The sequence below is a fragment of the Hyposmocoma kahamanoa genome, unplaced genomic scaffold, assembly GCF_003589595.1.
Source record: "Hyposmocoma kahamanoa isolate Upper Pololo Valley unplaced genomic scaffold, ASM358959v1 87, whole genome shotgun sequence".
Taxonomy (NCBI): domain Eukaryota; kingdom Metazoa; phylum Arthropoda; class Insecta; order Lepidoptera; family Cosmopterigidae; genus Hyposmocoma; species Hyposmocoma kahamanoa.
In genome coordinates, this window is record NW_020654422.1 from 1,949,546 (window position 1) to 1,968,972 (window position 19,427).

The 19,427-nt window shown below is 37.1% G+C and overlaps 1 protein-coding gene across 5 annotated transcripts in view; it reads left to right on the forward strand.

Annotated features, from left to right (window-relative positions):
* LOC113235497 (protein shank) overlaps positions 1 to 19,427 on the forward strand; it is a 209,532-nt gene that overhangs the window by 15,744 nt on the left and 174,361 nt on the right. For all 5 annotated transcript variants that reach the window (XM_026471209.1, XM_026471212.1, XM_026471211.1 and 2 more), the window contains exon 2: positions 14,648 to 14,807. In XM_026471209.1, the coding sequence (XP_026326994.1) occupies positions 14,661 to 14,807 (147 nt within the window). In that variant the 5' untranslated portion in view covers positions 14,648 to 14,660. The remainder of the gene's footprint in view (positions 1 to 14,647; positions 14,808 to 19,427) is intronic.

The window sequence follows — 19,427 nt, forward strand, 5'->3', positions numbered from 1 at the left end:
CAGACATGCAGCGGGTTATCAACCCTGCTTGGTCAGTATTCCCTCCAGGCGTACTAAGCGCTTTTCGTCATCGTTTCGTTATGCGCACAGCCCTGGAACGGAATTCCCTGCCTGCGACTGTGTTTCCGAGCACAAACAATACTAGTATCTTTAAGATGCGACTGAATAGGCATCTTCTGGGCGAGCTCGTTCCATCGTAGACCCTGTCTTTCAGGTCCATTTATTAAGTAAGTTTCCAAACAAAAATTGTTAAAAAAGTTTTAGTCATATATTCCATAGTTAGAGGCGAGTTACACGAGTGTGCTGTAAAATTTGTTATTTATAGTATGTCAATAGCATCCGCAATAATACTTTTTTATTTTAAATTATGAACACGTAAGAGGGCAATAATTCCACCCGAAGCCATTTACACTTCCTAGCCCAATGCATCCCACCCATTCATTGAATATCGGTGGGCGGACGGGCATAGCGTACATTACGTGCTAAGTAGGAAGCGTACACTTAATTAATACGTAAACACTGCCCACAATACTAGCAGTGCTTTGGATTCATTCACTCAGCTTTGTTAAAAGGCAAGTTGTACATTTCTTACTTTATTAAGCACGGCGGCATGTTGGCCAAAGCAGTTAACGCATTTGACCGAGATTCTCGGTTCCCTTCTGACATACTTTTAGTTAAAATAATGATTTAAATAACAGCCTCTTTGTGCCATACTATTCTCTACATAGATTTAATTTTAAGAGTAATGATGAAAGCTGTCACGAATATAAATTTAGTTTTTTACTTTTCCAAAACTTTTAACAAACCTTTGTTTAATTTAGAGATAAAAACATTTGACACTGTGTATACACTGGATTGTGTCGATGCTGACCTCCTTCATTGCCAACCCACCGTTTTATTACCCTCCTTACTAGTTCCTGGCCACCTACTTTTAAATTTGGATCGTTCTCGAATTCCGTTTTTCCTTCACTATTCTTCCGTTGGTTCGTTCTATCATCACTTCCATCAAAATTCACAAACGGACGTGCTCATAGATTACCTTCATGTAAAACTCAAACTTCACTTACTTTATCATAGTTATCATATTATATTAAATCATATTTACACCCTTTTGGGGTAAGTGTTGTCAGAATTGTTTAGTAGGGAGTGTTTTATACTTGTTGTACATTTTTATTTCATTATTTTATTGTTACAGCCTTTTCGTTTCTACTTTTGCATACATTTACGTGGATCATTTTTTTTTTCGCTAACGCTAGGCCGCAGGATTATTTGCACTTCAAACATTATATTGCATTATTTATAAAGAAAAACTGTTACTTGTATTAAAACTTCACACAGAATTAAACCATACGTCAGTCTCTCATCTCTACTGACCACTTTAAAGCAAGTACACACGAATTACCACACAACGCGGTCACGGTGACACCATTCTGTCGCAGAGCCATTCATGTGGACCGGGCCTTAAGAGCAATACGTCCAAATAAAGTAGAACAGGAAATTTTAATAAAATTGATCCATAATATATTGTTTACTGTTCAATTGGAGTCCAATTTGCAACATTAACAATTATATTAATTGACTGAAGGTTGTAAACAAAGTAAATAATCTAGTTAATTATTGTTTCAGGAAGTAGGTTGATGTTCGCACAAAATTTCAAGTACATTCAATGACTATAACAAATGAACTTAACATAAATGCTTAATTAGCAACAGTTCCTTGTGAAAGAATTCATTCAGGGAAGTGCAGCCATCTTATACTGTGTTCTGGTTTTGAAAGGTAACAGTGCTGGTGAAATTACAGGCACATGGGACATGTCAATTAATGTCTTAGCCTAATGACCTTTGCCATTTATTTTGAGTCGCACTATAACTGTTATGGACATGCGTGCCGCTCACCACCCAGGCGTGCGGCTTGTTCGTTCCGTCACTTGATATCATAAAGAAAAAGAATTAATAATAACAATTTGCCTATGTTATAGACTACCATACCAATTATCAGGTTTCAAACTAGGAAATTCCCAGTACCTAGACCGCCAAAGCAATGAAATTAACTCGAGAGTTATACCCAAAGTATAAATTGTAAGTTGTGTATTACACTGTTCACATTTTTGCTATGTGATCGAAAAAAAACACTTCATTGGATTGGATTGACTGTAGTGGAAGATGGCCGGTTCAACTAGTTTTTTTATATAACATCAAGTGACGTGACTAATGGTAAACTACACGCCTGTCCATAACAGTTGCAGTGCCACTCAGAGCTTTAAATCGCAAAGATCTAAGGAGCACCATCACTGCGTCCGTCACTCTGAGACATACATAAGTTGACAAATCCCTTGTGCCTGTAATTTCATCAGCACCCTTAACCCTTCAAAACCGGAACACATTAATGTCGACATTTCTGCTTGGCGGCAGAAATAGGTAAGGTGGCCGTACTACCCTGGACGAAGGTTTTCACAAGGAGCTCCACTGCTACTAAATAGTTTCAGAGCACCTTTGCTATCTATGTAATATTAAGTCTAACGAATTTTTAAATTTTTAAAAAATTATTTTTTCAATTACTCCACTTGTTTGTTCATAATATAACGCAAACACTAAAAAAAATTCCTTCCATCCGGCTGGATTCAAACCAACGCCTTTCGCATACCGTGCCCGTCATCTTTACTTTAAAATAGAATTTTTGTATTTGTAGAAATAAATAAATAATGACGTGACCATTGGACTTGTAAAGAGCCCGAAACGATTGATTTGTTTGAAGGAACAAATATACGCGATTAAAAAGTTTCATTTCCTAAATAAACAATTATAAACAATTCGTATTCAATTATTTTTTGTCAAATTACTCAAATTAGTTTGTTATTTATAAATTGTAATTATAAATACAAAGAGCGAACATTCAGGAAATAATACTTCGATCCGGCCGAATTCGACTGGACACAGAACGAACCAGCGGACCACACGAATTCTTCTATGTGTTTGTTGTCGGATGTTGTATTTGGTTTTCGACAATTTTTTAGCCATTACGAAAAATCAATAAAAAATCCGTGGCTTAGTTGTCATAAAGTCTGCCACGGTTTGCTAGGAGACGTCGGTAGAAATACCGAAACCAAAACTGATTTTAAAATATTCGTTTTCGAAATTCGTTCTACAAAGAATCGAACACAAAAGCTCCTCAACTAATCACAGTGCTTACCACCACCTAATGTCATCATGAAAATGACCTACAAAAAAAGAGGCATGGTGATAATTTTTTTGCGTAACATCGGAATGTGGCGACGGAATTTATGATTAACCGCTTAATCCGGATTAGTACATCTAATACTGACGCGTGTTAGATAATGCCCAATTCATAATATGTAGACAGAACAAACAATTCTTTCATATCCTTCACGTTACATCGATAAACCACAATGATCGATTGATTTTATTAACAACAGCTTAACGTACGCAATATAACGCCTCACATGATAATTTTCAAAGAAATTTAATTAAAAATTGAACCTATTGCAAACACGCACCAAAAATTGTAATAACCTAATTCAACTGAAACGGCATAACCGGTTTAATCGAGATTTTACCAAAAAATATACTAATTAAGTAAAACACATCTTCTAGAAAAAAAACTCTATTATATACTTTATATCATATCGATAACTTACAATGATAGATTGATGTCAGTAACAACAGCTTAATTACTAGTACGTAACAAAACCCGTAATTACCTCACATCATAATTAAAAAAAAATGTTATTAAAAAAATTATTACAAATATGCGCGAAAAATGTAATAACCTAATTCAACTGAAACGGAGGCGGCGCGTAACCTGCATTCAAGTTTTTAACAAAAAACAAATTAATAATAAAGTAGTCGCACGTCTTCCGCGTCAGGTAACTAATTATTCGCAATTTGTTCATAATTATTTTGCACTCAACGTAAACTAGGAGGAAAAAAAAGCTGGAAAAAATTGCTTGCTCATATAATTTTCCACGCGACTATACGTTACGACCAGACCAATGTTGACGTAATAATTTCAAAGCTCGCGGTAAAAACGCTTCTTTTGCCTTTTTACACCTTTTACTTCTATTTGCTTTTATTGTGAGAATTTCTTCGATTGCTCGTTCACTGAGCGTGTTTTTTTTATTGGAATTTTAACTACAAACCGGAATGGCTTAGTCGCGGATAATGGCATTAACGTTGAGAAAATTATCACTGTTGGTTTGTAATTTACCGTTCAATTTTGCTTTACAATATGTTAATGCAACAATTAAGATACACAACCTTAGTTCGTAAAACAAAATATAAATACGACCTTCCAATAAGATTAAAACGTCACGCCCAAACCACATTGCTCTAAGTGCCAAAAAGCGTATTTACACTAGTTAAATAACACAAAATTGCCACCTTTCAAAGATTACGTTTGTTATAATTACAAGTGTTGAAAACAGAATTCCATTGTTGAACAAACAAGTGGAGTAGCGGCAAGGCTAAGACCTTTTCTCACCGCCACAAAGAGCCTAGAGCACGTAATACTGACCGTGGAAGTAAGTTGATGGAAAGATAAAAAATTGATGCTAGAAACTACATACTTATAGTACGTTTTTTTTGAACGTCTTCAACCCTACAAATGTCATTTTACTTCGTCGAGTAAAATGACATTTGTAGGGTTGCCAGCTTTTATGAAATTTTAAATAGTTAGGTACTTGTTGTCGATAGTTTTATCGATAGATTGTAAAAGAAGATAAAATTTAGCCAAAAATGACTGAATTGTGAATGTTATAACGTTCTAATGATTACTAATTGCGTTATTGCCTTCTTTATTCTTATTTTGACAGTAGGCCTACTAGTATCGGGATCAATTTTTATTTATATACATTTTAAGAAGAATAGCTGGATTTGATTGCCTATACTGAATTAAAATGAAAAACTTTAAAATATGTCTCCTCTTCGTATTGTTCATAAACGTAGTTCTAAATACATTATATGTGTGTATGAACTTCCAAAAACTGACTATTCATATGAACTTGTGCTCCGTAATTGAATGAATGATGAACGATTCCAATGAAAAAAATTCGGCTATGTATTCCTTAGCGTGACCAACGATAGTCGACAAAATATTTATCGACTGCAATCACTAGCTGCTCTCCTCAAGCGGGCAACACTTTTGCGCAAAGAACTGTCATTTTACTCCGTCTTCAAAAAAGACAGACTATGGGTATTTCTGTCTAGGCTATTGATTTTGTCTAAGGCATTAGGCACATGACAGGTAAAATATTAGACGCCCGTACATGTCCCGAGCCTATTTAGGACATTACTACTTTCATCGTTGTTTGATGAAACTTACATAATAATAATAGTAGTTAGTCTATTTATAGGGCCCAGTGTGTGCCTATCTAACAGTGAGAGGGCTTGGTCTATACTCCCACGCGGGCCCCATACGGATTGAAAACTTGACACACATCACTAAATTGCTTTGCAGACGTTTTGAAGCAGTAGAGTTATTTTTAAAGAGTTCATCCAGGGAAGTACTGCCATCTTATTTATTATTATTATATTATAGATTTAAAGGTGCTAGTGAAATTACAGGCATATAGGACTTTTTCAACTTGTTTATCAGGGTGTCGGGCGCAGTGGCACTGCCCCTCAGATCTTTACGATTCAAAGCTCTGAGCGGCACTGCAACTGTTATGGACAGGCGTGTCGTTTACCATCAGGCGTACGACTCGTACGTCCCGACACTTGGTATCGTAAAGAAAAAGTTTCCTCACGATGTTTTCCTTCACCGAAAAGCTGGTAAATGTCAAATTTAATTTTGCACATAAATTCCGAAAAACACAGATGCAAGCCCGGATTCGAACTCACGACCCTCTCAGAAACTTACACAGTTACGTGAAAATTACATCAACTCGCACAGCCATCTTGTGACTCATATCTCCGCATCTGCTATATAAGAACTTACTAATTTAAAAAAATAACACTTCTCACTCACACTTATGAGCAGTAAGTAATATGACCAAAATTTTTAATATCTAATTGTACCTTCAAATAGAATACTCACAAATTCGACGAATATTGTTTCCCTCCAAAATTACGTAAAATACGTATAGATCCGTTTACATTAGCAAGTGACACTGCCCCGATAATTTGTGAATTGTGATTTATAATGCCCCCGTAGAATGGCATTCATTAGTTTTAGGGTTCCGCAAACTTACGTAATACGATATATGGTCTTATTGTGACGCAATTTATTTGAATGCGGTTTCGTCTATTGAAGGAAGTGAAGAAAGTGTGTTATTAGAACTCTTTGTGTTGTGGCGCTAACGTTGTATTGTGTTGTTAGATGGATTTACGCCGTGTAGTTATTGTAAGTTCTTACTATCACGATATATTAACATCAAGGGCTAAGATTTCGCTTTGTGCTCACTCTTCGCTAATAAGAATCATTTTATTCACGTTTAAATCTGCCACTAAATTATATCACGTCCGCCGTCGGAGAAGATTTATCAGTATCAGACGGGAATAAAGGATTCTATAATCTCAAAGGTATATAAGTAATATTTTGAGTAATTTTGTTTACGATGCTGTTGTTGGTGTAGCGCTTTGAAAAGCGCACATGTTACTTTACTTGTACGACCCTTCACATCCTCCTTTATATTTTCCATGTACTTTATACCCAGTCTTCTCATACCTTTGATAATGTTTTTAATAACATTATCAAGTTGCGCAAGTATTTTGTATACAACTGCCTCCGCGGCCGAACGGTTACCACGCCGGACTGCCACGAAGAGGTCCCAGGTTCGATTCCCGGGCCGGGAGAAATATTTGTATGGCCTACAATTATTTCTCTCGTGAGTTTGGGTGTAATTTGTGGTTGTCTATGTGTGTGTGTCCATGGCACCCGTGACACAGGGTTTCCCTAGTGCGGGGCTATGTTGAGTGTGTGCGTTATTTATTTATTTATTTATCTTTTACATATACAAATAGTAGAACTGTTAGTTAATTTTTTTTTTCATATTACACAACAAATAATTTATTTCTTTGTGATATACTTTAAATAACTGTAATCTGGGTTGCGTCTTATAAAATTTTCGTATTTTTTATTTAGACACTCGTGCAATAATTCACTGTACTGAGTCCAATGTTATCCAATTTATTAAACACAATAATGAGTTCTTAGGTTTTCGCGATAGTTATATATAGAAAATGAAACTATGTTTTCGGATCTAAATCAGCCGTGACCATGGGGTGTAAGAGCGTTTGTGCACTACGTCCGATTCGTATCAGTTCCGAATCGGAAAAATGACGGTCCGAAATATCACAGGGATCAATTTATATCTAGGTGTACAAGAGATATTCGTATTTTCTCGTATTCGAATTGGACTTAGTGCACAAGCGACATCCGAACTGGGTCCGAGTTTTATAGATTTGGATAGTCTCGGATTCGGAAAGAAAACCAATCGGATTCTGAGTGCAAACGCGCTAAAGAGCCTGTAAACGTTGGTTTGTATGAAAAAACAAATTATTCATACCCGATTTAGATCGGAAAAAATAGTTTCATTTTGTATAATAATAATAAGTTTAAACAAAATAAATGACAAATAAATATTAGACAACATCACGTACATTACTGTGATCCCAAAGTAACTAAATCATTTACGTTATGGAAATGGGAAACAACAACGACGGTACCACAAACATCCCCCGAGACAATATGGAAAATTTAGTGTTTCTACATTGATCCGGCCGGAGATCGAACACAAGACCTTCGAGATGGCGACACCATGAAAACCGAAGTGCAAGCCACTCGACCACGGAAATCGTCAAACAAAATTCTAATCTTTCTAGTTTAAAAAGAAAAAAATAAATTTTCATAAAACACAAAAAGATCGCGTCTAACGGTGTTACCAACGTCAAGTCCCAACGGGTCTGGAACGCACCTGTTCTCGCTAAGCAGGTAAATATTTGCTTTACTGCATTCTTTGGCAACACTGCTAAGAGTGCATCAACCCCGCACGAGCACAACGATAAGATAGTAAACATCAATGTATTGTGTAACGTTGGTTTTATGGGTACCGTAAAACCTTTTCCAACAATTGCTATGAAAATATAAAACACTATTTACTGCTAACTAGCTAGTACCCCAAGTTATATCATAACATTTCTGAGCTACTAGATATACCTATCGTTTGGTTTGCATAGAGTTTTGAAAGGTGCTGGTCAAACTACGGGCACATGGGACTTGTCAACTAATATGTCAGGGTGACGGGCACAGTGGCAGTGCACCTCAGATCTTTGTGGTTTAAAGTCCTGAACTACATTGCAAATGTTATGGATCGACATGTCGCTTACCACCAGGCGCACGACCTGGACGGTGTCACTCACTCAGTATCATAAAAAAATAGATGTGTTTCTCACAATGTTTTTGTTGTTGGGGGAATGATTTAGCTCACAAGTTCAGCTTATAGCTATTTTTACAAGATGTAATGTTAAATAGACTATTACGTGCCGTTAAAACGTTTCCACATTAACGTAAAAAATACTGCCTACCTATTGCACATACGACAACACAAGAATCTTTCCACTAATTAGTTTTTGTATCCCGAATGCTAACACAGAAAATAACAATGTTATGGAAAAGAAAACTTTCTGCTACAACAATAATCTTTTATTTTCGGATGACGCAATTGGCGAACATTTTGATTTTATGATAAGTAACGGGATTAACAAGTAATGTTCCCATTATTGATTGGCGGCAAAAATATGTAAAGTGACAGTACTTCCCTTCCCTTCCCTTAGTTTAACCTTAAGTTCCTTACTCTTAAGCCTGTTTTGTGATTGAGAAATAAATAAAACTTCATTCATTCATTCATTCATTCCCTGGACGAACTCTTTCACATGTAGCCCTACTGCTATTGATTGTAAAAAACTTAATTATTATGCACAGAAACCTTCACGCTATTTTCCCATCTAGACAGACATAGATCATAGTCATCCACTTGCTACGATCCCGATACACGTTGAAATAAATAAAATTGAGTGATATTGGTATAACATTGTGACACATTTATTTCTCATTATATTTTTTAATTGTTAAATTTACCTTTTAAGTGGAAAATGATGTAAAAGTAACCACAAACGGCCAATGACTAATACGAGAGATAAAAACAACGAGTAATTAACCTGGGTAGCTATCTGAAAACGCGAAGTGTCCTTAGGTGTTATTTAAAAAGTGATAAAATGCTTTATACCTTTAAACTTGTGTATTGAATATTATACGTTGATAAGAAGTCTAGATTATTCTAAAGATAAATTAGAATTGATATTATAAGCGTTCCTCGATCTTCGCATTCAATTCTTAGTCGTTCCGTTTCGGATACTATACGGATCTAGAAAACTCGGACACACTTCGGACGTCGCTTGTGCACTAAGTCCAATTCGAATCCAAGAAAATGCATTCATCTTGTACACCTAGAGATAAAATTATCCCTGTGACTGTGGGGGTCTATTCTCGATCTCCGTCCGACATCCGTCTGAAACAATTGCTGCCAAATAAGCAATACTTGACTACATGAAAAGACGCGTGATGCGAATGAAGCTTCATACTTGATACTTGTCTTTTAATTTTGTCGAATATTACTTATTTGACAGTAATTGATTCGGACGGACGTCAGACGGAGAACGAGATACGAATCGGACGTAGTGCGCAAATGCTCTTAGCGTTTTCTACAGTCAACATTTTTAAACACGAAAAGCTAATTTGAAATGGAACTCCCTTACCCGCATATATTCCCTCCCTATTATGACACGGAGTCCTTCAAACGAGTCATGAAGATTCATCTTGTAGGCATATAATATATATTTAAGAAAGTGCTTATATTGTTTTACAGAACTTGAACTTAATTTATTTGTTTTTCAAACAAAACAACAACGCCATCTCAGTCAGTCAGTTGGTTTGTTTGATAAAACAAATGTATACGCGTTTTGGATCCGAAAAAAAAAATAGTTTCATTTCCTTTGTGTAAACAATCACGAAAACCGAAGAATTCGACATTTAAACTTAGGATATCGAATAGAATAACAGAACTGTGCCTCTACCATGAGATTACAGGGACAGTTATCGCTAGCGATCGCGTAAAATATTTGTATACAAAAAATGTTTCGTCTTGTGACCGCTAGGGGCGCTATATAATTTGCCGTACAAAATTGTGAAGTAATTTACGCGGTCGCTAGCGACAAAAGTCACAGTAATCTCGTGTTGGAAGCGCTTCTACAGCGTAAGATAAGTCATATAACGCTGTATTGATGTTACCAATGGTTTATTTATGCTTATAGGTACCCAAAACCTTGTATCATAACAAAAAATTCCTATCATCAAATATTTCTTTGATGTATATGTGACACGACATTATTGTAGCATGACTAATTAAATACAGTATAAGATAATTAGAGCGTAATTTATTGCCCAGGTGTTTAAGAGTGGTAGGCTAGTGGGAGAATGTCCAAGAATAGGTCCACAATCCTTCACGTGTGCATTCTCCAACCCGAATTGAAAATCTCTCTATAATGTATAATGGGTTGGTGGTGTTGATGGTTAAATTAAGTGCTCAAATAATTTTACCCATATTTTGCGGTAAAACCAATAAATTGGCAACACCCCACTTTGACTACGGCTGTCCGCGATTTGTAGTGCTATTTCCTTTACTAAGGACAAAAAAACGTGTAAAGTATAAGGACTCGTCCCCATTATGTCGTAACGACAGATAGCCGTGCAGTTTAAAGTGTCGTGACTTGTTTATTTAAATGAAGTTGTTTCCATATAGTAAAACACGAATAACTGTCGTACGCGATATTTTTGTCGTTACGACGACAGACTGCCGTGCAATAGGAACAACTAGAACGACAGTCGTCAGACGATAAATAAAACGTCACGACAAAAATGTGACGACTGATAATCACAATTTTAAGCGATCCTGTCATGCAAACGACAATGAATTATCGTCACGATCTAGTGGGAACAGCTAGACACGACGCGACAGTCGTCCAATCATACATATAATAATGCGAACACGCCCTAAGTAAAATATTTTTTTTATAATACCATGTGACGGGACGACCAAGTCATGCGCCTGGTGGAAAGCGACACGCCTGTACATGACACGGTTGTAGTGCCCGTCAGAGCTTTAAATCGCAATGATCTGAGGGGCGCTGACACTGCGCCCGTCATCCTGAGTCATAAGTAGACAAGTCTCATGTGTCTGTAATTTCACCAGCTTCCTTCTTACCCTTTGAAACTGGAACGCAGTAATGCTCACATTACTGCTTAGCGTCAGAAATAGATACGGTGGCAGTACTTGCTTGCATGAACACTTTCAATTGAAACTAAGGAAATAAATAAAAGTACTCGTAAAATATAAAGTACGCCCACCATGCGTCAGATGGCGTCAAATATAAATATTTACGATAAGTATTATCAATTATTATATCGAAATGATATTTTTTATATCGTCAGGATTATGGTCATATCGTTTGTTTGATGAATAGAGATACAAAAAAAATAGGAACACAGCATGGAGTCCTACAAAAGCGATTTGAGAATAGTCCTAAAGGGTTGTCAACGCGTTTGTGACGCCACTGGTGTTGCAGGCGTTCACAGGCGACGGTGACCGCTTTCCATCAGGCGGGCCGTATGCTTGTTTGCTGCCTACATGCTATTTTAAAAAAAATGCAATTATTTCCTAATAAATGTATGAGTAGGTAATTGGTATACATATATATTCGTAATAGTTAGTCTGAATTACTTATTCTTGAGTAATTACATGTGTTGTGCGATAAAAGTGTCCTCCATCAAACGACAAAAAACATACGAACAGAATTTCTATGCTGCTGGTTAAATACATATATATACAATATTTGGACGATCTTGGCGTCTTAGTTTAGCCTGTTGAAAACTCTCTCTCTCATCTCTCTCTCATCTTAGCGTTGTCCCGGTTGCGTCCTCAGCAGGGTTGCTGCGGAGCCCGGGGTCCGCTTTCCTACTCTTTCTCCTCCACTTTGCACGGTCTTCGGCATCCTTAGTGGTGAGACCATTGGCACGCATATCACCCTTGGCGACGTCAAGCCAGCACTTCTTGGGTCTGCCCCTTCTACCGGGGCCCGGCGGAGGTGGCATAGCCAGACATTTGTTTCCCACGTAGCAAGCCGGTTTCCGTAAGATGTGGCCGTACCAACGTAGGCGGCTTTCTTGCAGTTTATCTGCAATGTCACGGACATGAAGGCTGCCGCGGATGCGGGAGTTTCTGACACGGTCTTTCCGTGAAACTCCACACATCCAGCGCAGCATCTTCATTTCCGTGACACGCAGCTCCTGCTTATGACGCTCAAGTACGGGCCACGTTTCACTGCCATATAAAAGAACAGGCCTAATGATGGATTTATAGACCTGTCTTTTCAGCTTAACCGGCATCTTGGGGTCACAAATTACACCAGTCACCTCACGCCACTTTGCCCAAGCGACTGCGATTCGGGCTCTAACGTCGCAGTCGATGTCTCCGGACGCGCTAAGTACAGATCCCAAGTATTTAAACTGGCCCGTAGGCTCGACCGCGTCTTCGCCTATGCGTACGGGTAGGGGATCTGTAGCGTTGCAGACCATGTACTCAGTCTTCGCCACATTTAGTCTCAAACCGCCGTTCTCAAGCGACTCCTTCCACACATTCACTCGTCGTACCAGTCTCCCTCTATCCGCATCCGCCAGCGCGATATCGTCAGCGTACATAAGCATCCACGGGGGTTGCTCATGCGTGTCTCGGATGGAGCTTGAGACCTCGTCTAATATCACGCTGAACAGATAGGGACTGAGAACTGAGCCCTGGTGAACTCCGACTGTGACAGGGAAGGGTTTAGTGTCACCAACAGCAGTCCTAACCATGGATTCGGAATCGCGGTACATGTCTCGGATGATGTCAATATAAGCTTCTGGTACCCCTTTGGATCTCAGAGCGAGAGAGCCTGTTGAAAACTGTGCCGTGTAAAAAGCCTAATGGCTTGACCTACCTCAAAAAGCAAAGGCCGTGGATCTAAGTTTCTTGGAATTTGAAAGAAAAGATATAAAGAAAATACATTTATTTGTTTACCACAAAAAACAAATGACAAAAAACTAAGAGAAAACGGAACAAAACAGAACTAAAACAAAACTTGATCAAAACATTCAACGTAAAACACAAATAAATAATTACGAAACAAAAACACAAACAAACATAAAAGAAAAATGTATATACAAAAATTTGATAAAATTTAAACAGGAACTATTCACACAAATATTAATAAAAAACACTAAATACTGAGATACTTTGTGACCAGGCCATGGCCTAAACCCACGCCTGAGAGGATAGCCGTGCCCAGCAGTGGGACGTATAAATGACTTGATGATGATGGTGATGATGATGACGATGAAAACTGTATAAGGGGCTGTATAGTTAGATCTCGGTTCAACTAATTACGGAAACTTACAGAGTCTCTATTTACCTACCTTTAAAAAACGTACTATATAATAAATATATTATGACGTTATGGTACGATTACAACAGATCATAATAATTCCCCAAGAAATACAGGTGCACCGAGGCCCAGTTAGATAAGCTATCTACAAAAGTGAGATAAGGGCGGTACTAGTTAAGTGTATTTACCTAAAACTTGATAAAGAACCAAGCCTATGTCATATACACAAACATGCTCTCATCTGAAACTTATCCTATTGAATCCTTAAACGATCTAAGTAGAAATGGTCGAAATTTTTTAATCCTACAATACACGTACGTGTACTATGGATTAAAAAAAATATGTCACCAATTTAATGTTCTGAGGCATTCGCAATTGAAAGGACTTAGGAAACATTATTTCAAAACTTATTTCTGAAATAATTCTTTGGACATTATTGCCCTTGATTGCACTTCAAAATTCTGCCGACCACATTTCCAAGGTTAAAATACCTATACATGTAAAAATGAACGAGGTATACCTATTCATATTTTAAACATCGTAAATATCTACCAACAAGGTAAAGTCCATATCATAAATGAGCAATCTACAACTTTGTTCCTAGAAGGCGCGATAGACAGTGGCGCCGTGAGGAATTCGTAATTCGAACTTCGCAGAACTGCAACCGGACAGTGCGTATTCGCATACAAATATTGATATAAATAAAATCATTGAACAGATTAAAATACAAAGTTGTCTGAATTTTTTTTTTTTGGAGACAACTCTGGGTAACTGCTTGTTTTTGTACACAAACTGATTTCGCATGAGACCTGTCATTAACGTCTGTAAAAACAAGAATACATATCTGTGTTTCTTAATTGTATCACTGACGCAGCGATAAAAAGTTTTTCCAAGAAAAATTATTACCTTGTATTTGTATATACTAAACGAATACAAATTTCCTCAAGAATTCTAATTATGACCTCTTCACAGTATGTGAATGGTTATATATCACTTTAATTTAAGTTTTGTGATTGGTCGATTTAACTTTCTCACGACTAATATAGTCGTGAAGTTACATCCACTTGATTGGTCAATTTAAAATTCGAACTGTATTGTTAACGCGCTTTTTATGGAATACATTTTTTTAGTAACTTTTATTCTCCGTTTGTCTTCAGATGGCGTAGCGTAATGGAGGGCGAGTGCTCGGAGGGCACGGAGGGCTGGCTGTTGGTGCGCGTGCACGTTCCCGAGCTGAACGTGCAGAAGAGCCTGCAGTTCCCGCGCGACCAGCTCGTCTGGGATGTCAAGCAGCAGTGCCTCGCTGCATTGCCCAAGGTCAGTATCTACCACATATTTATTTTTGCCCAATATCTGTTAGCGTACGATTAGAGACAAAATGATCTGTCGCTGATTGTACGCAACGTATTGTACATTTAATGACATTGAGGTTGATATCATTAAAAGTTAATAGATAGATAGATAGAAAACTCTTTACTGTTAGCACCACATACACAGAAAGATTACAGGCCAAAAATGAAACATATTAGCAGGGTAACAATTAAAACCTTATAAAAATAACATTATATTGTTATAATTATTAATACAAAGATCGAATAAATAGAAAAATTTCCTTTGATCCGGCCAAATTCGAACCGACGTCTTGCTAGAAAGCAAACCGTGTCAGTCGCTATGCCAACTAAGCCACGGAACGAACCAGCGGACCTCACGAATTTTTCCATGTGGTAGTTTTGTCGGGCCTTTGTATTTGGTTTTCAACGCCTTTTTTAGCCGTAGCCCCATCTATGAGTAATCTATGAAAGTATTTCGTCACCCAGTCAGGTAACTTTACAGCTACCATCCCTGGCGAGGGATGTCGCTATTAGCTGTAATTATATTATTATTGAATGGATATTCAATTATTTTTTGTGAAATTACTCCACTAGTTTGTTATAATGTTTTTTTTTCTAAGTGTTCGATCCTTGTATTAATTAATTATAACAAACTAGTGCAGTAACTTCACATAAAATAATTGAATATCCATTCAATAATAAGTTAACAATAATATATTTTTATTAGGTTTTATTTTGGCGATAACTATATTTACCACGCAATTATACAGTAATTCGCTTCCTTATTCGATGTTTGACTATACCTCTTATCATAACACAGTAAATAATAACATAACAACTCTCTGATTCGAAAGAAAACAAGCGACGCCGTCGTGCTTCCGACTTATTGCTAAAATAACCTCATTCAACGACGCCACCTTTTTAATACATTTATGGTTACCGCACATTGTGGAACTTTTCTACTTTGTAGGATAAAAAGTCAATTGTTCGGTTAATCCAATAGGATTCACCGTAATACCTAAAGGGATTTAGGTTTTAGCCGACGAAGCGAAAATAGTGAAATACGTAACGGATATTCAGTATGAACGTTTTTTAAATGTCGTTTTTATGAAAATATACGTAAAAAAATACATTTTTCAAATCACCATATGATTTACGAGCAGAGATGGGCAAGCACCCGGGTTTTTTCGGGTTTAATCGGGTTAAATCCCATTAGCGTCCGAAATCGAGGACAATAATAATAACGCACACACACACACTCAACATAGCCCCGCACTAGGGAAGACCCTGTGTCGCGGGTGCCATGGACACACACATAGAAAACCACAAGAACTATTTACAACTGTAACAACACCATCTACAATGCAGCTACCAAGAAGTTTACAACGACGCGCACGCACACTACAATAGGCGACAAGTGTATGTGAATCAGCGCCAACGGTATAAAAAGCGCGCACCGGCAAACTCCGATTCATTCGCTCGCTAGACGGCTCAGAGGACGATAGCCCCGCAGTCCCCTCTGATGCCAGTGTTCCTCCTGTTCGATAGCCTAGCAGTCTTCAGGAGTAACATTAGGGAGGTTAAAGGAGGATAGCCCCGCAGTCCACTTTAATCCTCAAAACTAGGACGAGGAACATTCCTCGTAGGGTTGTATGATAACTGAAATTGTATATTTTCTTTAAATCTAAATAAATAACAACAGAGTGTATACAAGGGGCCTTTCATTCAGTAGCAACCCTACACAACTAAATATTAATTGTAAATTGAGTTTAATTCAAATAATATTATTACAAAATGATTATTGCTTGCTTACATTTTTAGCCTTTCTATTGAATCGATTCGCTTGAAAATCGCATTGAAATGAATCTATAAAAACCTCATTATCGTATACAATTGAATCGATTTTCATAAAAATCGAATCGTCATGTGCATCCCTAGTAGTAAAGTGAGAGTCCACAGGATTGCAAGGTGGGTTTCATATTAATTCGAAAACTTCGTATTCGCCGTTTTCGCCCACAATTTGGGGCAGAAATTGATAAAATCCAGGTTAAAACCCGGGCGAGTTGGTTGGGTTTTAACCCATCTCTCTTTGCGAGTCGCTAGAAGACAGCTCGTGACTTACTCACGACATTACAACAAATACGGCAGATAGTGAATATGGAAACAATATAACAAAGATAAACAAACAAACCTCTGGAATATACATAAAATATAATATATTCAATAATTATAATACTACAGATAACGTAAACTAGAAAGCGACACTGGATTTCCGCATTTTCTTTTCAATATATCGAGTATCATTCCTTGCCAGCACATTAATTAAATATAACTAATGATTCGCATCTCAATATAAAATTGGTTACAAACATATGTAGTTATATAACCTTATGTAAATGTCCTGCATAATCCAAAAGAACTCATCAATTTAAATTTACATCACAATTTATATGATGGAGGTGATATACGTAACGTGGCGTGTTTTATAGGAGTAAAAGAGATAATTTGCTCACAAAGCAGTATTTTACATTGAGACGGGAACTCGGCGATGGCAGCTGCCTTGTTAGATAAAACTGTCAGGCGTTTTCTGAAATAACTAATTACGCGATCAAAAGCGATATACGTATAGTAGTTCTCATTGAATATTTGTAACATACGACTCGATCAACAATAACTGATAATGCCTTTACTGTTTAATGAGACGTCTTCTTCATCTATTTGCTTACTAAAGGTTCTACTTTTTTGGGCTTTCGCCAGGATCAAGTTTGTGAAAATTGTACATAAAAATTAAGGCGAACGCTACCAATATCCAGTTTCTCAAGTTTCTTTTTCGTCTTCTCTTTCTTCCAACTTCTATCCTCCCAATGCTGAATTGTAGGTGTCTTCGAATGCACGCCTTCCAGTCGTGTGCCTTCATCATCCTATTTCCCCGCCACCACTTTGACATAGTCATCAGTCCACTGCACCGGTTGCCGACCTACCTCTTATACCTTTCTCAGGGTCTCCAGTCAAGCAAACTTTTACCCCATCTGTGGTCTCCTCTATTTTCAAGTCTACATATTTCTAAATGATATCACATAGTTGATGTAGTCAATAAATATTAAGTTTATTATATGGAGATTATAATATTTTTTGGAAAGAAAATTGATTCGGTGAATTCTACGTACACGTATTGTGTTTAATATGTAGGTTTTTCATGGCCTCTGCGTCAATCTAGCTTGTTCGGTTTTTGTTTTGGCACAACAATTAAAGACAATAACGAAGCAAGATAGGACACAAGACGAGAAGGAAAAAACAATACAGGACTGCATGACATGAGACAACACTATAACATGACAAGGCAACGACAAGATAAATCTCTCTCTAGCTCTCATCGAACAACAATACGCCAAGAATCATTCGACCACTCTCGGTCGTTGCTTTTCAGTTTTGTTACCTACAGTTACCATAAAATATTGATATTGTAGGATACGTCCGGCTTATTATAAAATTAACATAAATATTTTAACTGTACTTTCTAAGACTCATTTAGATTTTCTATTATACAAATATCAATTACGATCAAAATTAATCATGTACAAAACAAAACGTGTATTTTTTATTATATTTAAATATTATAAATACGAAATTTTCAATGGAAGTTTAGGTTAAGCAGCATCCGATACGACTAGTAAAGTAGTAAAGGTTTTTGCAACATTAGGGTTAGTTAAATATTGTTTGAGTTAGTATAGTTATCTTTAATTCAGTGAACATAAATACCTTACAAAAATACCTAGTATCATAGGCCTTTGTAGTAATCTTATCTACTTCATATTAATTCTGATAATTCCTAAACAATGTTTAATCAAGTGTACCAAATTATTTTCTTTGTGGACGATGTAAAACAAAACGTTGTTCGTAGTGAGCTCCTAGATCGACGTACAAGTACGTGGTACGTTGGTGCTGAAACAATATACAGGATATAACAAAATGTTCGGCCATATTCAAGCTGTTGATTATACTTATTACATTAACACATTAGGCAAAATAAATGAAATTCGTGAATAAATATTTTGACTCCCCGAAATAAGTAATCCATTTACATTTCCATTTAGTTCGTGGGTTCAAGGCTAAATGAGATGGAATAATATTACTAATTATTACCACTTTATAATAAGATTAGTGGTAATTTCATACAAACGTAACAGCGCGGTTTGTGTGTGTGCGCGTCCGCCAAGGGCCGTGTACGGACGCACACATTCGCATACTTTTAGGATGCACTAGCGCTGCATGTCACTGGTCGTCTCATGCACCTTTCATTATTACACGATTGTGTGTGTGACACAACTGGCGTGCACACATATAAGCCGCGCTGCTGCGTATGACTGGAGCTACCATACTTGTCTTATTATACTGTGCTATTACCATCTCAGTCAGCCGAGACCTTGGGATCTCTAAACAGCCCGAAACGCTGGTTTCTTTGAAAAAACGAATATAGGTCATATCAGATCCAAAAAAAATGTTTCATTTCCAAATGTGTAGCTATCGCGAGAACCCAAGAACTAAGTAATCCTTTTTATTCCGGATAAGCTTAACTTACAATTTGGAAAGTTACAAAGTTAATTAA